This window comes from Cygnus atratus, chromosome 7, assembly GCF_013377495.2.
Source record: "Cygnus atratus isolate AKBS03 ecotype Queensland, Australia chromosome 7, CAtr_DNAZoo_HiC_assembly, whole genome shotgun sequence".
NCBI lineage: Eukaryota > Metazoa > Chordata > Aves > Anseriformes > Anatidae > Cygnus > Cygnus atratus.
In genome coordinates this window covers 19,293,220-19,317,909 of record NC_066368.1, presented here as the reverse complement: position 1 = coordinate 19,317,909, position 24,690 = coordinate 19,293,220, and the positions used below count along the sequence as shown (strand labels likewise).

The following is a 24,690-nucleotide window of genomic DNA, read 5'->3' as shown; positions in this document are numbered from 1 at the left end:
CGAAGATTTAGAGAAAAGACAGTGCCAGACCAGCTGCAGACCAAGAAGACGTTCCAGGCCCCAGACGCCCAGCGACGAGACCAAGCGCTGGCAGGCCGGGGCTGCCAAGGCCGAGGAGGATGCCGAGGAGCACAGGAGGACGGGTGCCGGAGCACGAAGGCGCCCACCTGCAAGGCGCCCGCTTTTGGCGAAAGCCCCAGCAGGCAGGCAGCCCAGCCGGCCGGCTGCAAGCTAAGGAGCGGCTCCGCGAGGCCACCCGGCCCCGCAGCGCCCAGCCGGGGCGGGGACAACCCGGCCCCCCGGCCCCGGGCCGCCCCCAGGGCTCCGTGCCCGGAAGGGGGCGGCCCGGCAGCGGCGGGGCCGGGGCCCACGGGCGGGGCGAGCGGAGGGGGCGGGGCAGCCGCAGCCGCGGCGGGCGGGCGGAGCGCGGCGGTGTGTGCGCGGCCCGGCCCCGGCTCATTACTCAGCGGCCGAGGCAGGAGGCGGCGGCGGGAGGCGGTGAGCGCGGGGACGGGGCCGCGGCCCCCACAGGGCTGGGGACGGGGAGGGGGGAGCGGGGCCGAGGCGGGGCGGGGCGCGGGGAGCGGCCCCGCCGGGCCCGGCCGCTTTGTTTACGTCCCCGAGCGGTCGCAGCGGGCCGGGAGGGAGCGGTGCGGCGGGGCCGGGCCGGTCCGGGGGGCTCCCGGTGGGCTCGGTTCGGCGCGGCGGGGCCGGGGGTGGCCGAGCGGGTAATGGCGGGGGCCTCTTTGTTGGTGTGACAGGAGGGGCTGCGGGCTCCTCCTCCTCCTCCTCCTCCTCCTCCCCCCGGAGCGGGGGGCACCGGCACGGCCCGTGCGGCCTCTGCTTCCAGCCCCGGCCCTCGGCGGAGGGGCTGCGGATGAGGAGGGGGGGGTGCAGCCGTGTGTCGGCCGCCTCCGGGGTGAACTGCCGTGACCTTGCTTTAAAAGCGCCTCTGAACGCTGAAAATGCGCCTCTGGCGTGGTGTAGCTGCTCCAGCTGTAAGGGCTTGGGGCAGGTGGGCAGCGTCTTTGATTTGCCTTTTCCTTTTCATATTTCTGGTAAAAGGACCGAGCAGTCTCTTTGCAAATTTTGACTTGCGCCTTGATTTCTCAGTGTTGCTGACAGCATCCAATTTTACTCCTGAAGCCTATTTCTTGAGGCTTTGCTCTGGAGTGGCTCCATCAGTGAAGCTTGACCTGCTAATCTACAAATCTAAGTCCCACTTGATTATTTTGTTCCCCCAGCTACTGAAATGGATTTGAACAAATACAGTTCAAATGGATTTGAACAAATACAATTCAAAAAACACACTATCATATAGAATGGGCTTGCTGAGGTCTTTCAGACAATCCCCAAACCCTCCATGGTTTGGCCTATCTGATAATGTAAACACAAAGGGTGTTATAAATATTCGTGGCAGGAAAGTATTGCTTGCCCTGGGGCATGTGCCCATAGAATTCAGCACGCTACTGTCACAGCTGGGTTTCATTTACAGGTGTGGAGACTTGACTAGTGATGGCCTCAGTTTACAGGAGACCCAGCCTCACTTCTAGAGGTGCCAACAAATGCACTTCTAGGGCAGAACAGTATTTGAAATGCCTCTTACTTTGTCTATGCGTTTGCAGGTATATTGGCATCTTAGATAATTTTGAAATGGCTCAAAATGTGACATGAAGAGAAACTGGGCCAAATCTAGTTAAGAATACGGTCCAAATGAGCTCACTGATTTGGGCATTCCTTGTGCGTAACGAAGGGAAACTCTTCACTCTTTCAGTAGTGATGAGGAAAAATTATTTGAATTTCAAATGGTCCTGTGCTGTGACTTCGGTCTGGGGGGCAGCCATCTTGTCTTTTCCCCACTGGAATTCAAAGATGTGTAGCATAGACTGGTTAGGTGGTAGTGTGGTGATGCATCCCCCATCATTTTCCCCTCCTTGCTGTCGTTTTTGTCTTATATTCTCTCTTTCCTCCTGCAAGTGTTTGAATGCTCAGAAGCTCTGATAAAAATGCTAGGGAAATGCTAGGGAAAGGAAGAATTAAACATCTACTGAACAAAACTAATCCAGAGTTTCAGAGTATGCACAAAGCTGGTTGCATGGAGCTGTTGTCTGAACTCTGAAAAAGGAATTTTAATGAGGTGTTCTTCCTGTGTGGGGTCTTCAATCTCCCAAGCATTTTGGGCCAATGGCCTCTAGAAGCATTTCAAGTCATCTTGTGGAGCACCATATATTTTGGGGAGACTTCTAGGTCAGAAACAAGAGAAAAATGATCTGGTATGGTTCTGAGTCATGTGGTTTGGGACTGCTGGTTCTAGGTAGGAGAATTGCCCTTTGTGTGTGGCTTTCGTGCTTTAACTTGTAACCCAGCTGGTCAGGGAGCAGGGCTTTTGCAGCTGTATAGGAGTGCAAGTGTAACAACCGTTTACAAATTCTGTAGGTAAACTTGTTACATTGTCTGGTTGTTACACAAATACAGGAAATAAACAAGTGTTTGGGATTTCAGTGACTCAATTTTCTGCCTGCTACTTTCCTGAAATGATGGTTATTTCTTTTAGTTGTTTTGTCTCTGTTAATTTATTTTTAAACCATGACATAATGGGGTAGTATTTTGAGATTTAATGCTACTTGGTTATTTGTTCCCTGTATATTTTCTTTGACTTTTTTATCCCTTGTTCCTCAACTGCCTAAATTGACTGCTTATTGTGTAAAAGATGCATAGAAAGTACATGCTTAGCTCTTTGCTTCTGAGGTTTGATCCAGGGCTCTGGACTAATAATACAAGTGACCTTCTTAATAGTCTATGGAAAAGCATGGTATGCTATTCTCTCCATCCCCTCAACCCATGGGGGAAAAACGTGGTCTGCGTGCGTGCATAGATTTTTCGAATATATTTTGTATATATGTAATATTCATTGCTATATTACTTTGCAAATTAGACTAGTCTGATTATAGGCTTTTAATAAAGACAATATATTTTATTGCTGTGAATGTTTTCTTTAAAAAACCCTAGTTCTTCATTCAAAACCTGCAGAAACAGACATCTGTTTACATTATGTACAATGTCTTGGTTTTTGAAAGCTCTTTAAACATTCAGTTTAAACTACTTGTGCTGTTTGCCTGCTGAGAAGTTCATCACAGGTTGGACATGGATTCTGAAAAACAACTTTTACTCTGCTGAATTAAGCATCTGAACATGTAGTTTTCAAATCTTTTAAGAATCTCCTTGTTTAAATAGAGATAGAAATTCACTTTTAGACTTGATAAAGGCCCTTTTGGCTCTCCTTGTTAACAGATGGACTAAGTTTAAAGAGGCATTGCTCCATATACATGACATATTTGTATGAAAATACATGAATAGTCATTTTATTTGTGTAAGTTTTCTTTTTTAACGGTGACTTCAGCATCAGTGAAAGTGGCTGATAAAATCCTTGCTTTCAAAGCAATTATAAGTATTTATATTTCTATCACATCCATAGTTTCATGTTCAGTGGTTATCTTGCTCAAGCAATCTCTTTCCCTGCTGTTCCTCATTGTCAGCTGCTGTGGTAAAATAGATCAGGGAACTAACTGATTGCAGCTGAAAAAAATCTTTCTTGTGGACTATTTTTCAGCTTGGTGAATTCCCTTATGTGTCTAAACAAACAACTAAGCTGTTATGAGGTAGAAAGACAAGGAGGCTGATGAAGTGGGAGTTGCTCTCAGTTATATACGTGCATGAGGGTTCACAGGTTAAGTAACAGTTGCTAGAAGACTAAAGCAATGCAAGTGGACGGACCTTTTGCATGTTGAGAAGTGCTTCTTTGAAGATGTGTGCAGACTGACTTTTCTGCTGATGTTACCTGAAAGTATACTGAACAAGCTGCTTATTTTGACTGAATGCACTGGAGACCAGAAAAACCTGGGGAGGAGTACCTGCTAGGTAACAAACGTAAGAATACAAATGCTCCCTTAACTGTTTGTATTATTTTCAAGAATACATAGCATCTAACCTTTAGGGTTTTTTGCTTGTTTGAAATGCCCTACTCCTCTTCTGTCCCACCTTTTGTTCCAAATGTGGAACTCCAGGTATAGGTCACTGAGTAGTTTTCTAGGCTGTTTGTATTTATCAAATGTTGACTGGAATTTTAGTACTATTCACGCATATAAGTTCATCCTGTGGGAAATCAGCAGCCTTGCTCAACTGTGACTGATACTTCTAAAGAAATGTACTGTCTCAGAAGAATTTGAAGATAGTGCTGAGAAGCTCAGGACTTCCTGGTGATGGGTGGAGTATGTTGCCAGTACATTGACTTGAAATTTATGGGAAGTAAACAGTAATAATTGTAGCTATGTATGATGTACCCTTCAATTAAGGGGAATTGTTTCTTGAAGTGCTAAATCAAAATCAACCAGAACCATCACATAATTTTAAAATGAAACTTAAATTCTTATTAGTTGAAGTAAAAATTGATGTTAGCTCGATGAATGCACCAAGCACATGGTAGCAAGACTCCTTTTGTACACTAGAAGACTTTTCCAGACTTATGTAGCATCAGGAATACTCCAGCTCACCATTTATTTCCCGAACAGCCAACAGTGCGCAGCAGTTTGCTTCTGCAATAGCTTTTTGCAGGCTTTGGGCGAGAATTCCTCCAAGAGGCTGGAGCTGACAGCATCAACCGGATCTGAGTCAACGCTGGCTGGTAACAGATCTTTCTTATAAAGAGGAGAACTGCCCAACCACCTGTGTTCAGAGAGTACTGTTATCTTAACTGTTCTTTATTTTTTAAGATATCTTGTAAGTTTTTTTTATAAGGCGGTGTTCCTGATTTGTGTGTGAAGAGATGATCATGGTGTACCAAGCTTATAAGTAAAAGCAACACACTTGTTCTCAACTTTAGACGCTTTTTTCCCTAAGTGGTTAAAAACTAATCCTTGGTTCTTTTTCTGTCCAAACTGTTTGCCTGTAAGCTTGATACCAAAATAAACCTCTTAGTTGTTGCCCATATTGTCACTTTTATTGTTGGATAAATGCTGCTTGACGTGTGAACAGACGGGATGCTTATTAATCTTTCTCAGTTGGATCTTGTAGACTAATGCTACATGGTGACTGGCAGAAAATGTACTTCATTGGTCATCTGTGTTGCAAACAAAGCAAATACTGTATATGTGCTCATGTACGTGCACTTCAAATAAACAAAAAGGGAAAATGCCAATTCTACAGTACTGCTGGAAAGCCTATTTCCTGTCATTATGGATTCGGAGTATTTAAAAAACAAAACCTCTGACGGCTCTGGTCACTTAATTATGTTGATGTTATACCAAGATTTTTTTTTTACTGTAGATCTTAAAAGCATGCAGGAAAATATCTTAACTCAATATTTACTCTTAACTATAAACGGTGGCTGAACTGTATGTTCTACTCAGTGTAGTCTGTGTAGTTCCTTCTTAAATATTTGCCTTGTATCTCAGTCTTCTGAACAAATCCTCGGCTGTCTCCAGTCTCGTTTTGTTTGTAGTGAAATGAGAAAAGTGATCATCTGCTATCACGTTCCTTGCTGTGATCTCAAAGACAGGGGGATGCCCAGCTCTGTGAATGTATGGGGGCATATGTACTTCAGTGCATAAACCGGAAACAATCCTTCTGCTCTGTTTGGGGAGCAGCTGGTGGGGGAGCAACTTCTGCAGAAGAGGGCCTGGACCTCCTGCTAGAGGAGGAGCTGACCAGGAGGCAGCACTGAAGACTAATTACAGAACCTGGCTAGCCAGCATGGGAAGAAATTGTTCCTACCTGGGGGCAGTTGTGATGCTCTAGCTGTAGCAGTGCCTGGTAGATCACCCACATGTGCACACCTGTTAGAGAAACAGGGGGCTCAGAGGGTGGGGGGCTGGAGCACCTGGGCCAGTGGAGGGATAGGGTCTGCAGCCTGTGGAGAAGGCATGGGGAAAATCTAAGCGCTGTCTTTAGGGGGGGGGCTATAGAGATGATGGAGCAAGACTCCTTGCAAAAGTGCACAGTAAAAAGACAAGAGTCAATGGCCATAAACTATAAAATACAAGTTTTTATTGGATGTGGAGGGAATATTTTCCTACCTGTGTTGCATAAGCAGTACCAAGAGCACAGAGGTACTATGTGTCCCAGAATCTCCATCTTTCCACGGAACAAAGTTACAGAAATAAAAATTTAAAGTTGCACCTGTTTTGAGGACGTAGCTGATGTCTAGGCATTACTTTCCATATGATTCTGCTGTTTATGGATTTATTTTCAAAGTAGCTTAAGGAAGTTGGTAAAACAAAGGCGCAGTGATGTAGATAAATAAGGCTGCTCATAACTGGAGGAAGAAGCAGTGAGTTGTGATAAGCATCTTCTTTCCAGTCTGCTAGTGGCAATGCTGGCATTTCTCTGCCCTGCGCTGAGCTTTCCAGCTGATTATGCCAGAAGTGCTTGCAGGCAAGCATGAAGATCAGAAAAGAAAGGTTATGGTACCTATCGTGCCTGGGTTCACAGCGATGAACATAACAGCCCATCCCTGAAGGAGCAGTCTGGCAGCTGGCTGCCATTTGTCCAGGTGTTGCTTTCTGTAGCAGAGGATCATGTTAGCAGGTGGGCTGCAGAGCTTTGGTCTTCTGCTGGGTGGGTGATGGCTCCTCCAGGAAACAGTGTCACGGAGCAGATCTGGTCAGCTTTCTCAGCAATGGAAAGAGCCCTTCACGACTGCAGAGGAGCGGTAGGGCCAGTGTCAGCAGGGCAAAAGGAAAAGAGCCATCGTAGAAATCCTTTTGTGCTGCTGTCCCTTAAGGCTGTGCTGCTTCCAGAAGACATCATCCTGCAGCTTTTTTTTGCTACCGCTAATTCTCATGTATTTGTCTGTTTAGTAAAGTTAATGTGAAGCATTGGGGAAAGGGAGGTGAGCAGAATAGGAAGTTACAGCCCCGAGTGATTGTTTTGTCTCTTAGGAAGGTGGCTGACCTGGGGTTTGAACCTGTAGGTAGTTAAATACATGCATACAGCTGCTCACATGTGATTCCGAGTAGGTCTGTGTGAAATCTGCTGGTAGCGCATCACTGCAAGCCCTAAATGTATTCTCTAATAGTTTTAATGCCTAAGTTTATGCCAGAGCAAATTTAACCTCAGTTATGATGTTTCCGTGGTCTTAGGTATAAAAATACAAACGTTCTTATTACCATTTAATCTTAAGTTTTACTATGCAAACAGTAAAAAATTGAATGCCGTGGTTGACACACAGGTCAGCACGGATCAGATGGCGATTGTTCATTGTGCCTGTGTTTTGGATGGAGAGAAACATGACTTCCTGGTGAGTTCAGAGTAGGAAGGGGAGTAACATGATATCCTAAAAAGCTTTATTAGGGATGTGTGGGCTAAGTTCACTTGCTTCATTTAGTGCCAAAAGTGAATATTGAGGAGATGCACAGTAACAGAAAGATCATTGTGCGTGATAGTGGTTCATTTAATGAGCAGTCAAGCCTTTCAACAGAGTGACTTTCATTTGCATGGGTTCCTGCAATGGAAAACTCATCTTTGTTGAACAATAGCCAGTGTATCTTTTGCAGTTTATTAAATTGAAGCATGACGATTCTTGTGCCACTCGTTTGTCAAGATGTGGAAAAAAAACCCTGAGTTTCTAATAAGCTTATGTTTGCCATACAGGGGTCTCATTAATGTTAGCATGGAACTGTGGGGAAATCAGAAAATCTTGATGTAGCTAGAGTTACTTTATTCTTCTGCTCCTTTATTTTATTTGAAGTTTTTTCTTCCTGCTTTTCCTCAGAAATTTCCTCATCACTGCTGTTAGTGTGTGTAGCCACTAGCATGCAGTGCTTCTGAAGTTTTTTTTTGTTCTTGTTTGAAGAATGGGAATTCTCAAGCCTTTTAGTTTGAGAACTTCTTTCTTAGTGTTTTTTTTGCAAGGACAGAGCATCAGACACTACTGAAGTCCAAGAGAAAAAAGAGAAACTGGAGAACAGAACAGACTATATTGCTGGTAGTAGTGACTCTAGTAGATTCTCTTGCAAACTGCCTAGAAAGCAAAGCCTTTATTTTGAAATGTAGTTTCAAACCCCAATGCCACCCTCCACCAGTAAATGACTGTGCACAGTATGGTTCTGCATTACACGTGGGGTCTGTGAAGGAATTGTCAGCGCTGAGGTTGTGATGTGTTTTGGAGGTTTTTGTTCCATTCTAAAACTCTTATTGCTGAGCCATTTAATGCTAAATATTTTAGACAGGATTTCATAGCACATTAATCTGCTTGTACTTACCAGATAAATGCATGAATTAGTGAAAATAGCACATTCATAATTGGATTCTAAGTTTTTGTAACAGGGATTTAAAGTTAAAACATTTTACAATTTTTTTTTTAGTGGAACTCTCGATGTGAGTCTTTAATGTCCTTTTAAAATGTTCTGAAAACCTTTTTCCCCAGCTGTTACACAACTCCCCGCTTCCTCTAGTGTTCTGTAGCTGTTTTCTTCTTCAATATCAGTATGTAATGAGTATTTTAGGTCACTTGATGTCTTTTGTTTGCTCATGTCCTTTGAAAGAATCAGAGAATCTTTCAATCTGATTCTTCTGCTGACACATGTAGCTTCTGTATACTTCATCTTCCCCTATAAGTAGAGGTTAAAGAACGTGCATTTCCTCCTACCCCAGAGTAGCCCTGGAATGGGGTTTCTCTTCTAGCCTTGTGCAGATCTCATTCAACAACCCTGAATCATGTTTGCTGGATTGTTTGCTGATGACTTGCCTTTTTATACTATATTATTGCTTTGCCAGCAGTCACTGGATGAGCAGAGGACTAGCATATGCAGGCAAACATTTGTCATTTCGGTGATATGGCTAGAAATAACATTCCTTTAGGTAGGTAGTTGAAACAGAATACCAAGTTTGATAATTTATTCTCTGCTCATGAATTTCAAGTTAGATTACTGTTAAGCTTTTTGAAGTACCTCAGTAAGTTGAATGGGCCATTACATATGATTCTGCCCCAAAGGGAAGTATAGAATGCAATACAGAATTGCATTCCTTTTGAACATCGTACTTACAGTTGTGTGAGAGTGTTATGGTGTAAGTGGGATTTTTGACTTCTTATCAGATTGCACTTCTGGACACAATTGAGTTGGGTACTTCCCATTCATAAGATGGGACGGCTTTTTGAAGTCTTGCTTCACTGAATTTCCACTGTTTTCAGATTTTAACATTGTAAAAACAACAACAAAAAATACTACTGACAAATAATGTCCTGCCAAAAAACTGAAAATAATCTGTAGAAATCAGAATTGTATTTTTAACAGCCAGCAGTAACATTGCTCCTTCTTCGTAGATTTATTTAGTACTTTTATATTTTAAGCCTTTTAAAAAATGTTTACCTTGAACTTCTCGCCATCAACTGTCCTTTTGTATGTTTTATTTGAAAAAGGATTAAGGAATTGGAATATCCTTGCCTTATCCTATTATTTCTGTAAAAGAGAGTTTTGCTAAGAATAGTCTTTTAATCTGCTGTCATAACAGCTTCTTTGCCAAACTGTAGTATTACACAGTTTTCTTCTGATGGAGCCATTCTGGTTTATGATTTGTGTGGCAAAACTGACCTGCAAGAGACAGTTGGCAAAGTGTTGCTTCATGTATTGTGATAATAGGATTCAGCATGGAGCCATCTGTAGGGAAGCTTCATGTGACATTACACTGAAGAAGCTGTAGAGACCCAGTCCTATGAAATGTAGTACAGCAGAGTGAGAATTTCTTTTGTAGATGTAGCTCTATTCATTCTGGTAACGTTTGCTCTAGAAAAATGGTACCGACTACATTTTTTTATGATTAATTAAAGTAACATTTCAGGAGTCTGAAAAATAAAAAAATAAAAACTTGAGAAGAAAGGTGGTGTGAGAATCTTCAGGGTTACAAGTGCTGGGCTGTGTAATATTGGGTATTGCAGACTATCTGCCTCTTCATTTACATCCACATGGCATGCGAATTTAAAACCTATTTTAAAGAGGAAGGAAGATATTTATCTTAAAAAATCCCTGCTGTTGTGTAATCACTTCTTTAAAAAATGTTTAAGAATAGAGAAAAACTCTGCAGTGCAAATACATCTCACTGTGTGACCTCCTCAGTTGATCTGTGCAATGTATTCCTGTCCCAACACAAAGTACAAAAACCTGGAAAACTTGCTGTACAAAATACTGTATACTTGCAAAGTGTTGCAATAAATGAAATTTATAGATGTGGTGCTTAGGGACATGGTTTAGTGGTAGACTTGGCAGTGCAAGGTTAACGGTTGGACTTGATGATCCTGGAGGTCTTTTCCAACCTAAGTGATTCTGATTCTAAATTAGAAGTGATTTATAACTTAGGGAGGATATGTATGTTAAATAAGTGTTATTGGCACAGAGGAACACTTTGCAGGGAGAACAGCTGTGTTTACTTGCTGCTCGTGTTACAGGAACTGACTTGACCATGAGAAGTGCGGGAAGGTTGTATGTGCTGCTTTCCTATTTGTTGCTGACTTGGATATCAGAGGTTGACTTGAGTATCACTAAGCCTTAGATGAAATCTGGGTAAACCTCAAACTATCCAATTCTTAGTACAGTTTTCAGGATGTTTTAAATGCTTATGTTGGTGACTCTCTGTAGAATTTGCTTTGTTTTCAGAATATGTGCATTTTAATTCATACACCAGGAACCAGGAAATCTGGATAGTACCAAGTGTCTGATACGCACAGATGATGAGGAAGTGTCAGGTTTCATCTCCCCTGCCACATCCCAGCAGACTTCCTTGCTTCCTTAGAGGAGGGGAAGGCAGCAGAAGGAACAGCAGATAAACAAGCAGAAACGTTCACGTTTCGTGGAGTTGATAGCATGTGTTCACTTACCCTTCTTTGTTTCCTTGTCTTCAGACTATTGGAAGAGCATCTATCTGCTTGGCACACTGGGTAGTTAATTTCTTCTGATAACATTGCACCTCTGTTTCCCACAAGGGGTGTTTGCTAGCTCATTCTCAGTTGCAGTGTTTTTTAAAAGCTAGGTTATTAAACAGGGAATTTCACGACATGAGGGTACTGGCCTCTGCCCATGCAGCTGTCTGTAGGTCTCAATTTCACTAGATAAAACAATGCCTTAACTCTTCATGAGTGACTATATCATAGTATTTTTTCGGTTGGAGGCCTGTGGCTCATAGACTGGTAATATGTGACTATTTTAGAGAAACTGAGACACGAGATTGGGAAGGTGGATTGGATGAAAGCCTCTTAATCAGATCTTTATTGATAAAAAGCAGTAAATATCTATTTTGAAAAGGGAAAAAGTCACTGAAATACTGAAGTGTCATTTGTAATTAATTTAATGTGTTTGTGCATTTATTATTTGATCCTTCATTTTCCTGCTTATGCAATGTGTTTGGTGTATTTATGTATCTGAAATAAAGTCAGTTGTCAACTCAATTTGATTGAATTTTAAACACAACAAATGGTTTAGAAGCAGTACAAATAATATTGATTCCCTTATTTGGGCTATTTTTTAAGAGACGTTTCATAATATGAGAATCCTCTTTAGAAATGTGCTTAGCAGTTTACTATTGATTTTTGTAGAGAGGGCACTCAAATATTGTGGATGCAGATTCAGCGTTTGAAGTTTGTGCTGCTGACCCCCACCCAGAAGTAGTGGTTTTTCAAACCACTTTAGAAAATGTTCCTATTTGATATTTGGTTTGCATAAATGTAGGGTTTGAGCTTCTGAGGAAAATGGGATATGAAGTGGTCATGTTGGCCTCGTCTGTGCTCCGCAGGGAGCTGTGTGTGAAATCGCTGCTGGAGCCTGCTGGGTCTGTCCGTGCCAGCTGGCCAAACAGCGCTAGGAAATGGTTCAGCTGGAGCAGTGTTTAACAACAGGAATTGTTTTTGCAGCTTCCTACGTGTTTGGATGTGTTCTTACACTATGTATTTCTAGACAAATTTCAGTATCTCTATATTCTGTTAGTTAGTCGTCATTTTATTGCCACCAACCACCGATTTTTTCCTTACCATTAAAGGACCTCTAAAATGGTAGTTACTTCTGCTATTATATCAGAAAGTTACTTGAAATACAGACATAGAAAAGCTAACAATTGCCTAATACAAAAATCACTGAGTGCTGCTCGCTTTCTCCAACTTTAGGTTTTTCCCATTTCAGGTTCAGCCGTTAACATTTTGGCACTAATGAGTGCAATCTGGGACTGAGGTGATCTCTGTTTCTGGCTACCTGGTACTTGAACATAATTTGATGCAAGGAATTCAAGTAGTGGTGCATAAAACATAAAGTTTGAAATGAACTATTCAAGCTGTGTCATGTACCCCTGGTTTTATTATTAACCTTTTATCACGGTTTGTGAAACGTTCGGGGTGAGGTTCCCAAAATTCATCTAATTTTGGCTTAGATGTGATGGCATGGATTGGATATGTGTGATGGACACAACACTAGGGAAGAAGCCAGCTTCACGTCCCTGTCTGCGTGACTAACCTGGCCCCTCAGCGCCAGGGCCTAGCTCCTGTGACACCTCAGGGCTCCCCAGCCTCTGTGGCATTGCTCAGGAGGGACAAGGAACAGTGCTGGGAGGCAAAGCTCAAGGGGCTGTCTTTGCCAGCAGCTGCTGCTGGAGAACTCTGCTTGGGAAATATGTCCTTCTTCCCTGAAGAAAGGCCTGTCTGGTGGCCAGTAGTGGCTCTCCTCTCCATTCCTGCAGCAGACAAGGGAGCTCTGGAGCGCTGGTGGTTGGATTCAGTCAAGGCTGCGCGCCTGCGCTGCTGGCACAGGCCCTGCCATGGAAGCCGTTCACTAACGGCTAGAAAAAGGAGCAAATCAGTTTAATTATTATTTAATTATCAAAAATGAAACGCGTTTACCATCATTTACGTTTTTAGAGCTCTAAGTGAGACGTGGTTTCTTTGTGTGAGGGTGAAGTGCATGGTCTGGAGTGTGAGAGGATTGAAGGAACTGCCTCAGCTGTGAGGAAGTGCAGGAAAGCCTCTGCTGGACGATGCAGGCAAGGTAGGTTGGCCCTAAAGCTGGACTTAACAGAGTATGGGATACAAATATTTTTGAGGTGGAAAAGGAAATGTGGAACAGATATCATGTACTTTTATGTCTGTGGAGAGAAATGGGGGAATAGAGAGCAGAAGCAACCCAGAGTCCGGAGAGATGTATGCGTTTTGAAAAGGAGGCCTGATTTTGAGAGAGTACCTGATCTACAGAAGGGTCTCTGAACACTGAAGTGACCACATGTATTTAAGTCTGTTCAGACATAAAATTGGTTAGTTTTCTCCATTTTCAATTCCTGCACTCGGTCACTATTAATCTGGGACACAAAGCACCTGGAGATTCTTGGGATTTTTTATGTTACATCTGTAGATGGTGGTTGTAGGAAAGCTCCCCGTATGCTGAGGTGATAGGATTACTTGTCTGTTCAAAACAGAACTAGGATCTGAGGGAGACATCCGTTCTGGGGACTAAAATCAGATTATCAATCTTGTTTTGTGAGTGGCTCTTTCAAAAAGTGGTAGGTCCTTGGGATGTTCTTTTTTTGGTAATCCGTTGATCTTTTTTGTCAAAGGGAAGGGCTTTGCTTAGAGCCTCTTATTGTGCTCACATCCTTCCCAAATACAAATTTTGTATTTTATAGCAAAGCCAGTGCTTGTTCTAATTTTAACGGTTCCTTTATAACCTTCCTGATATTCCTTACTTTTCTATAGATGAGATATGGGGTTGCTGTGCGGGTTTGAATTGAAATTTGGTATGGAGTGCTAGTGCTGCTGTGTGAACCTGTAGTGTTTAGGTGGTAACCAGCTAACTGGGGCTCCAAGGGGTTTTTGTAATGCAGAAATAAGTTCAGTTTGTTGCAACTGCATTCAGTTAGGTGATCATTTTGTGGAAACTGTAATAAGGTTTGTACTAGCTAAGAAGAGGCTGCTAGAAAAAGGGGCAGTTTGTTTCCCTGCACATCCTCACATTGTTGTTAGATTCTTCAGATTACAGGTGTAATATTCAGATGAGATGACAGAAATACACGAAGAAAATGAGCAGAAAAAAAACTATTAGAAAAAGCTATCATGTCACAGGGGCAGTATGAAGTTACAGCCACTGTATGAACTTGTAAACTGCAACATTATATCACTGGAAAGATTGCATCCGTAGTAATGGTTTCCATGCCATGTTAATTTAGGACACTGCATAGTTCTTTAACATAAAATGTACCAAGAATAGAGCTAGTTCAACAGAGAGTGGTCTAAGTCTTCACAAGATCTGCCAGTCTGGCGATGATGTTTGCTGAACCACTGAGGTAATTCATTGGTGTAAGCACCCCATATTAAAGTCTCTTAAGTTTCATTTTATCTCATGCTCAATAGTTTGTTTTTTTGTGTTAAAGCCACATTTATTTTTCTCACAAAACCTGTCATTTTCTTTTCCGGAATTATTATCCTTAGTGGAGAAAGATACCTATTTGTAGTTAAATATTCAACAGGCTCCTGGAAATCAGAAAAAAATGGCTTTGAATTCTCTTTAGAAATTAGGAAACCAAACCAGTCCTACACTTAAAAAAAAAATAAAAAAAAATCAAATCTCTTGTCTTTGGGCAAACTGAAGTGACTTCTTCTCTGTTTGAACTTGAATGCGGTAGGCAAGTCTAAAAGTGCTCTTGTTACAATTATGCACATTTCCCCTGCCTCAGTACTTTTGCTCTGGATGACCAATGAGATCTGGTGTCTTATCTTTGCTTTACTGAAGCTGTAACTAATTAAATTTGACTTTCTGATGGCCAAAAGATCTGGTAAAGTAAAATTTTGTGGTAAGAAATGCACCTGCACTGCATTTCTGACCTATGGTACGTAAGAATAACTCCCATATATATATGGTTGTGTTTAATAGTTGCCTGTAAAAAGTAGCTTCAGAGATCAAGGTGGAGACTCGAAATTTTGTGATATGGCACTCCTCCTGTGAGTGGCAGAAGCTAAAAAGAGGACTTCTATAACGCAGATTTACATTAGATTTAAGTATAACACTTCCATATCAATTATGCACAGTCTAGGGACCTCATTAAACATGTGTCAACATTAGGAGTAGTTTAGAGAGTCGTGTGGAAGTTGTTCAGGTTAAAACCATCTGATATGTGAAGACATAATTTGAAAGCTATGCAGAATTTTAAGAAAATTAATCCTTTAGCCAATAATGGGAATATTTCATTTTAGAGTAAGCTTCAGATCTTTCAGAATTTCTTCAGCATTTGTAATGGTCTACTGATATCTTACTGCAGTGTTCACCCAGCTAATGTTAACTCCCTTTTCCAAATCCCTTGTCTGTATTATCGTTTAACAGAGCTTGAAGTACTGCGGAGTATAGCTGTTGGTTTCAAGGGCAGTATGAAAAAAGAAAATGTCCTTAAAACCCTGGTTACTTATGTGAATAAATAAGTGAGTTTTGAAGTTACCTTTAAGAAACAGAATGCTTTTGTTCTTTCGTTTCCTAAATTTGACCATTTGAAGCATTTGTTTTATTAACTCTCCGAAAACCAGGCTCCATTTACAGTACCCCATTTAGCAGATGTCCAGGAGCCTTTAAATGCGACAGCTGAAAATTAGACAAGCATGCACAAACACAGGATGCATACAAATTAGCTATGTGTGAACTGTATTTTCACAAAGAAATTAAATAAACTTAGTTAATGCAAGAGCTTGACATACACTGTGCATTTGTTTTGCTTTCAGTAGCAATCTAGCATATACTTGAAATACTGTTGGCTTTCATTATATATTTCTCTAGGTCAACCATAGATTCCTACAGAATTTTTCATTTCTGTGGTGTTAGATCCCTTTATTTTAATTGGAATTTTCTAAATGAAGTTATTGAATTATCACTGATACCTAGCATGTATTATTATGATGATAATTTATGTAATTGTTTTATTTTAGAATTGCCTTTTACCAGTTCTGCATTTCTAACTGTCATGATCTTCGTTCTGTCACCCTACATATGTGATCAGCTTCTGAAGTAATCTGTCTCCTTAATTGTAAATCAGTTTTTCACAGGATGCCCCCATCTTCAGTATGGGGATCACTGTCTTAACTGGTTTTTGTGTTGTACTTAAGATACGTCTTGCCCCACGGAATGGGGGACAAGATGAGATTCCTTATTTTCCTCAAAGTCCATTCATGCTTGCTCTTAGCAAAGGATTGCTCAGAAAACATGAATGTGAAATGTGAAAACAAAGTCTGATTCCAGGCAAAACTTGTAACTAATGATGGTTGTTCTTTTCTATGATTTTTCTCATTTCAGGTATTTTATTATATTTCAAGGTATTAGGGTATGAAAATATCCTTTCAGCCATACTCCTTCACCACAGCAGGAACCAAATGAATACACACAATTCCTTTCATAACAGGATACTGAGAATAAGGCATTGTGTGCTGTAGCCTGTGCAGCCAAATGCAGCATGGGATGAATCCTGAATTTTCATTTTGTGTTGTATAGCAAAGGTATAAAACAGGAATTAACAAGCAGTCTTAGAGACTTAGCTGTACAGAGCGTACAGCTGTACATCTCCACTCTTTAAACTGACAATATTAAGTCTATGTATTTGTCCCTAGTAGGAAAATTATCTCTTGGGTTCCATTTCCCTGTCTCAGAGGAAGCAACATCTCTAAAATGTATGCTTTTTGTCAGTTTATAAGGCAACCTTTGAAGCTTTCCTGTTAGCTGTTACTATCTCTGCTGAGAGAAAAGTGCAGAAGAGGTCATAAAATATTTCATGCTCTTACATAAACTGAGAGATTCTTTCTTCCATAAAACCTGTTCCATTTCTTTTCCTCTGTATGCCTGGAATGCATGTATTCAGGTCACCGCGTGATGGAAGTCTTATTACACGTGTTGTTTTTAAAGTGATGTCTGATTAAAAAAGCAAGAGTTGGCATCTAGTTGACAGGAAGGCTAGCAAGTATGATAGCCAAGAAAATATTATTTGATGATGGTGTGGCACTGAATTGAAATACGCAGATGTCTAGTTGAAAGCACACAGTCTTCAAATTAAATTCTAATTGCAGATATATAAACTTGCTGCAGTTAACTCAGGGATACAGATAACCAAAATGTTACGTCACTCAAATCCAGCCTTAACAACTGGATAATAGGCCCAGGTCTGATAACCTTGTTGGTACCATGAGCTTCACGTAGCCATAAACCTCAGTTGAGCTGCAGCTGATGCCAGCTCTGCTTTGAACACACAAATTTAATTTACAGCGTGGAAGTGTGCTGTGCAGAGTTAGCACTGCTACGCTGGAGGCCCCTTTATAGCAGTGCCCTGTGGTACATAGATCGTAGCTTTAAAAAGCATCAAATAAAGTGGGGCCTGGCATGAGCATCGTGTCCTCTCTCTCTGCCTTCTAAAAAAGAAGCCAATTTATGCATTCTCATAGGCAGATCTATTGAATATGCTCCTATGTTTATATAATTTTGCATTGTGGGATTTTGTTTATATCTAAGTCCCTCTGGCCATTATTAAGGTTTTTAATGCACCTGCAGTGAGACTTTTTAAGCAAAAGCCGTGGGAGCATAGGATTACCTCTCTTTCCCACCCCACCCTTCTGTCCCCAAATCCTCTGTTTGTCTGACATATTTGGGCTGTACTGGAAATACATTTTAACATACACTGTCCATATGCTGTTCTGTGTCGTGACTAATAGATGGAATGCTTTCTGTCTGAAACATGAAGTTTGATATCAGTATTCAAATACAGCAGTGTATGTTATATTAAAGAGATCTTGAAGTCAGCAAGTTTATATAGAACAGTGGTTGAGAAATGCCAAGGTACATGCCTTTCTTTAAACAGAAGTAAATGGCAGAAGTCTGTATATTCACATATAAACATTGCTGTACATGCTTTCTTTTATTCTGACATCTTACTGCTGTTTTCAATATGCTTCAATTAAAGCTGAGTGAAGAACTTTGGGTAATCTTGATTGTCAGTATTACTCATTTGTGGGGGAGGAGGAGAATGGGGTGTCAATGAAACGTTTTTATAAATGTCCATACTTCTTAAAGTTAGCCATAATATTTACTTTCATAGGCTTATGCTACTTGTCTTTTAAAATTTTTTAAGTTGCTATGTGTCTCTTAAATTTTGAAAGAGTTACAAGTTCAGTGGGTCCAAGTGTTTTAACACTGTCATGTCTTTACAACTTAAGCTTCATCAGGCTGCGTAACAGAAGCGATGAGCAGAAATTGTTGACCATGTTCAGTCTCCTGCAAGAAGAATGAATTCTGGTATCTGCTAGGGGAATCAAACAAATGACTATGCACAGTCTTGAGGGTCCTCCATGGGACTTTTCCTGTATGGGCATAGTGTTATTTCTATTTCCAGCTTTTTTTGTTGTGCTTTCTTGAGTAAATGCTGCCTACGGTAATCTGAAGAGTTAAGAAGTTAATATATCTATCAAAACACATCCTGTAATGTCTTAGAGTTCAGCTTTGGAATATCCGTACCTTGAGTAATTTTGGGCTGCCACATACTGAAATTGGCTGATGCAAGATATATTGAAGGAAAAGCACAATAGTTGATGTGTGAGATGAAATTGAAGTGTTTTGCAGGATTCTTTCCCTGCTGACAGTGATAGCATTCTGGCAAGTTCACAGTTAATAGGACAAATGTATTATTAGTTCCCTCATTAATAATAGAAATCTGGAATCTGCATCCTGCCTTTCTTCCCATATGTGCTTCTGTAAAATTGCTAGAAAGTGGAACAAAATGTCAAATTTCAGGCAGGCAAGCTTATCTGATATAGCTTAATCATGTTTTAATGAAAGATGGTGCAGGGATGCATTGTGTAAGAATCTTGAAAGTCTGCCAGTTTCTGCATTTAGACTCACTTTAATATTTTAAGACTAAAACTTTTTGTGCTGTGGATCTTTGAAGCTAGACTTCATAAGACTAGTCACCAGTAAATTAGTGGATGGGAAAGACTGAAGCCTTTTGGCTTTGTTCTTGGAGCTGTATTTGCAGAGCTGGGCAGTACCAGGCGCTTCCTGAGGTTGCCTTCTGTGCGAGGTGAGTGGGCAGGGGGCACAAAGGAGTCTGAGCTGAGGGGGAGCCAAGCACAGAGTAAAAGTAAGTTTGCTTACAAAACTGGGAGGCTTAAATTCTCCATGGTTGATGGACAGAGCTGTAGAAGTTACGAGACTTGGAGGTGGGGAGCACAGAGGAGGTGGATGTCAGGGCTGATTCAGGCTGAGGAAGCTGTAATGGCTGGATGAAATGGAGGGAAAGCGTATGTATGTTCTGAAACTTCTGTTGTCTGTGCTGATCTGAGTGCTTCCCTGTTACTTCCAAGGGACTTATTTACATCCCCTGGTAGCACCATACAACAGGTGCAAAAAAATGGCTTTTGTGAGAGTTGACTCCATTTCTTCTCAGGTCAGGTAAGTCAATTTTATGCTAGACACACATGCATTTAAAGTAAAACAATAGACACAGCAGAGGCCAATAATTTTTGATGTAGAGTGCAAAGTGTTGCAAAAGAGGGCATGATAACTGAGATGCAAGTGTGGATGCTCCTCCTCCTTCACTTCATTTAATCCCTCTTCTCTCTTGCTGTCACAGTTCTATCAATATCATTTTTCTATCTTATCTGCAGATCTGGGGCACTTTGAATTCTTTCTCTGCTTCAGCCAACATAAGCCTGCACTATAACCTTGTGAAGTTTTGGGGAATAAACTTCCTGCAAAGTAGGAAAAGAAGCCACTGCTATGATTGTGTTTGCAAGTGCTTAAGCATATGGTTAGCTACCTGAAGATTTTTTCAGGCTTGTTACTAGGTTAACTGGGCAACAGGCTAATGCATGTGTTCAGCTGAACTGTTTGGTGTCTTTATCCTTCTCGTGTTTTCAACTGCGCTGACTGTGTATACTCCAGTGAGTAATGGGTTAGAGTAAACAGCAGGATCTTACTCCAAAGTAGACTTTTTTTTTTCTTTGCTGCACTTTGGGTTACAAGTTACTACATGTATTAGAATTTAAAAATCTAACAGTAACTTGAAATGTGGCTCCAGAGCTGCTGTATGCAGATGTATTTTGAAATGTAAAAAATGCCCAATTATATCTAGTAGAGTATTTGTTTTCTCCCGTGCTTTGACTGCTTTTGCTTGTGCATGGCATCCTGACTTGAAGTTTCTCGGGAATTCTTTAGATTTTTTATTCAGGAAGCAATCCCTTCCCTGAAATAGGGCTTTACTGAAAGTGCAGAACGTGTTTGGTTGGCTTTGCTGTGTAAGAGCAGGGCTGTTTGGTTTTACTCACTGCCTCTTGTAAATAGGTCCTGCAAAGGGAGTGGTCTCAACTGCAAAACCCTTCTCCTCAGTCTTGCTCTCAGGCCATTTTCTAGGTCTTGGAAATACTGCCAAGTAGTGGTCTGAGAAACATTTGAACTTCATAGGCTGGTGGTATATGGGCCAAGGTAGCAGTGGAGTGTTTGAGGCGTGGTCCAGGTAGATTAGATCCCTTACGAAATAAATACCCAGAGCTGTTGTAGTTTTTCGTCAGTCAGTATAAGGGTAAGGTACATTTTAGGTTCTTTATGTTCTTCAGATGAGATGTATGGCTCTTTATTTAACAACAATTTAAAGACCCCAGTTGCAGAGGAAGCCTATGAAGCCCTAACCTGACAGAGCTTTTCTAGAAGTTTATGCTTTTTCCCATACATTTCTTACTTTGTTCTTTACTGTTTTTTCATTGTTTTTGTTTGTTTGTTTGTTTTTGTTTTTTACATTTCAAGTTTTAAGTGTCGTGACTGACATCAGTTGGTTGATTTTTTTTCAACAGGGTAGAGACACATTTAATTATATCTGAGTGCCACTGAATTATGCCCCTAAAATGTTTTATTTTTTTTTAAGTAAACCATTAATATTACACCATTAACAACAGTTTATAATTTGTGTGGAATTAAGATAAGAATATAATAATTCTTGGTACTAGAAAGTTTAGCAGTTGGTTATTGTTTTTTTTGTTTTTTTTTAACTGTAAGTCTCAAATGCCCTGAATGATAATACAGTGTATCTACAGTATTCTGCATTAGGAATATACATTGGAATTTTTTCTCTTTTAAAAGTTTTTAAGTAGCTACTTAAACACATTTTTAAATATTTGAATTTGTATGTTATCCATCAGTAAAGTCAGTGTCTTAGATGTTTCTTTATTTAGGCAGCACAGTGAAAATAAATTTTGGCTTTAACTGATTTGAAACTTGGGGAGTAAAAACGTCTTGTATGTACTCTGAGACTTTAAAACCTTCTTTAGGTTCTCTCTAGTTTTCTCTGTAGGTATGGGAAGGCAGATGAAGGAGGAAACAGTTGATTGAGAGACGTGAGCTTTCTGTTCCTCATGTGCAGCAGAGAGGGGAAATGGCAAAACCAAAGACTAAAGAATTGAGGTTAAACCTAGACTGAGTGAGATGGCGGACTGGCACCTGGTTTGCTTGTGCATGCTGTAGTCCTGGCTGGAGCCGTCTATTAGCCAAATGTTTTGGCAAATATGGGCAGAAGCTATGATAATCTGTTCCTGCCCATGGCAGGGGTGTTGGAATTAGATGATCTTTCAGGTCCCTTCCAACCCAAACCATTCTGTGGTTCTATGATTCTAGAAAAATATTCCTAGTGGTTTCTCTCTGACCAGGAGGTAGAGTCTCTGTATTCCCTGGCAGCTTTGCTCTGGGAGAAAGCTGTAGGGTTCAGGGGGTAGTGATGAGAGCTTAAAGCTTCCAGGTGTCCTCCTGTATGTGGCACAGGCATTAGATAAAGCGAAAGAGATAATTACATACAAAAACTTCGCACAAACTGCTTTTTTTAGGACTAGCATAGTTACTGTAATAGTTCAGAATGCAGGCTTGTCAATTAGGAAGCATATATTTAGTGTATGAATGATTATTTTTGCTTTTGTCTCTGGAGCAGAGAAGGATAGACTAATGGGCTGTAGGCATTATCTAGGTGGCTGCGATGCTAATGTGTTCAGAAAGGAGTGAAAACATTGCTACGGAAACAGTGCACACTTTTTTTTTTAACCTTAGCAAGAATAAACAAGGATTCCTTTTATATGCTGCTATATGCTAAAACACTATTTGTAATTATAAAATCATTAGTAAACGCAAGTTTCCCAGTGCATACTGATAAACATATTGATTGAACATGTAGCAAATGGCAAAGCTTTAAGGCAGTGAAATTTGCTTGGTTATAGTACCATGTACTGTATCCATGTAATTTTAATATAAAGGTTAATATAAAGGAATTATTTTCTAAAAGAATGATATACCTCAAGGTCCTTTCTTAACCTGTACTCGGTTTGTTTGACCCTTTGATCCTGTGAAGTTTACCAAGTTGGAATTAAACTGCACACCTGGCTTTGACTACTCTAAATATTGACATGTAAGTGGTAAGTTGTCAACGTTCATCTGAAAACTCCAAATGGAAAGGAACAGCCCTTTCTGCATTCATTTTAGAGGAATTATCCTAAGTGAAGTATTAAACTTTCATTATCTTGATGCTGATACCAAATAGCAGAGCTCTACTAAGCTGTTCCAGCTAATCGTACATTTTTTCAATGTTGCTGCATCTTAATACAGTTTCAGTGGATAAACTCAATGTTTTGGGGTTTTTTGTTTTGTTTTGTTTTCTCAGCTGACAAAGAACAGATGTAAGATCATATGAAGGACTGTCTTTATTCCTTGTTTTCTGATTTTCAGAAATTTGCCTGGCTGATTTCATACCTTCCACAACAGATTTTCTCCCTTCGTTTTTTGTCATTATATATTTATTGGGCATCTTTGTTCCAAAGCTTTGGGAATGTGTGAGTACATCTGTGAAGAAAGTGCTGAGAAAGTGTCAGAGTCTGAAGAAGCAGTAATAAAAGGGATGGGGAAGTAAGAGGTGGGGATGGCGTTGTATGTTGCTAAGAAATTAGGCCTTTTAGCTCCTTGCAGTAAACCACGATCGTTCCCATAGGCCTAGTCTTCACACTCCGGAATCCCAGCTTGCATCCATCTTTTCTTGTCCCTAGCAGCAGTTCCTGTCCAAATAAGCTTCCCCTATCAACTGGAGAAGGAAGCCTTTAACAATACCTGCTAATGCACTGATGCAAACTGCTCTGGTATTTCATTAAGGTTTTGTGACTGAGACTCAGCTTTTAACAGTATTTAGGAAAAAGGGCTTATTTCATGGACTTTTTTTTTTTCTTTTGAGATAGCTATTAAGGTAGTGTATTTTTAATTTGTAGTATGTTAAATAGTTAAAACGTGTCCTTTTCTAGAATTTCAAAGTGTTTTTATTGCACCTACATATCTGAAATGAATGTAGATTAGCCAGTTGAAAGAGGAATTCGGCGAGCTTTGAAATTCTGAAGGCATTAGCCTTGTAGAACCTTTGTGATTGTCTGTGAAGGCCATGTATGTGCTATCGGCATTTTCAAAGCTTGTTTAAAATGTAACAAATGTATAGTATAATGATGTGTGGAAGCAAAGAATCTGTCACTGTTTGGGGCTGATAAATAATGATAATGGAAAAATGTTGCGTAAGTTAGTGACAAAGGAAGACAGCATGCTATTGTTCTTGAAGAAATGAAGAAACTTCTTAGAGTCAAACAAGAATTTGTACTACTAGACATCTGTTACAACTCAACTCACAACCCATGTAAAGAGAAAACTAAATGAGTACAGCTAACATCGAAGAAGCAGGAAGTGATACAGTAAAAGCAATTGTGCAATTTTAATGTTTTCTCCTGTGGACATGTGCATTAAGATGTTGTTTATTTTAATTCAAGGGATTTTTTTGTGTGAAATATATGTCCTTTTTTCCTACTCCTGTTCTCTCTTCCCCTGATTATTACTTTGTTTCGTAGAAGCTTGTATGAGAGGTCTCTGACAAGGCCAGTTTTCCTTTTCTGTCCTTGATTAACTGTATGTGTTTCCACATCAGTGACAGGTGCTCCTGGCAGTTGAGACCAAGAATGTGTTCATGATTTTAATGTCTGGAAGATGTCTTCATAGTCTGTCACTCTTGTTGCATGAGTCATGTAACAATTTAGGTTGGAAGGGACCTCTGGAGGGCATCTGGTCCAAACCCTGCTCATTTGCAGCACGTTTGTGAAAAGGCATGGCAGCACTCGTAGAGCTCTGTGGATGACACAGCCTAATTTTTGATTTTCTGTTCACTGACATCTCAGATTTTTGCTACCAATCATTCAGTTTTGTTTTTCTTTTATTTTTTCCCTTCTAGGTTCCTGTTTTAGGAACATACCTAAAAATAATTTTTTTCAAGCATGTGGCGTCTCATTCCAACAGACATTAAAAACAGCGTAGGTTTGCATATGGGCCGTTTTCGAGAAGCATCTTCTGCATGTTATGAGGAATTTTTCCTTTTGTTAGATTGCGTACAGTTATAAGATCTTAGTTTTTCAAATTTTATTTCTTTACAGGCCAGAAACAAAATTTGGATGAAGCAATCTGACTAAGTTGCCGTCATGAGCAGAAGCAAGCGCGACAACAATTTCTACAGTGTTGAAATTGGAGATTCTACGTTCACTGTGTTGAAACGGTATCAAAACTTGAAACCAATAGGATCAGGAGCACAGGGGATAGTATGGTAAGGTTTCTTTAAGGCGTAAATGTATTTTTAGTTTACCTTAATAGAATTTTCAGT

At 40.5% G+C, this 24,690-nt stretch overlaps 1 protein-coding gene across 3 annotated transcripts in view; it reads left to right on the top strand.

Annotated features, from left to right (window-relative positions):
• Positions 1-383: 383 nt before the first annotated feature.
• Positions 384-24,690, top strand: part of MAPK8 (mitogen-activated protein kinase 8) — a 46,906-nt gene continuing 22,599 nt past the window's right edge. For all 3 annotated transcript variants that reach the window (XM_035538574.1, XM_035538724.1, XM_035538649.1), the window contains exons 1-2: positions 384-498; positions 24,467-24,633. In XM_035538574.1, coding sequence (XP_035394467.1) covers positions 24,512-24,633 — 122 coding nt within the window. In that variant the 5' untranslated portion in view covers positions 384-498; positions 24,467-24,511. The remainder of the gene's footprint in view (positions 499-24,466; positions 24,634-24,690) is intronic.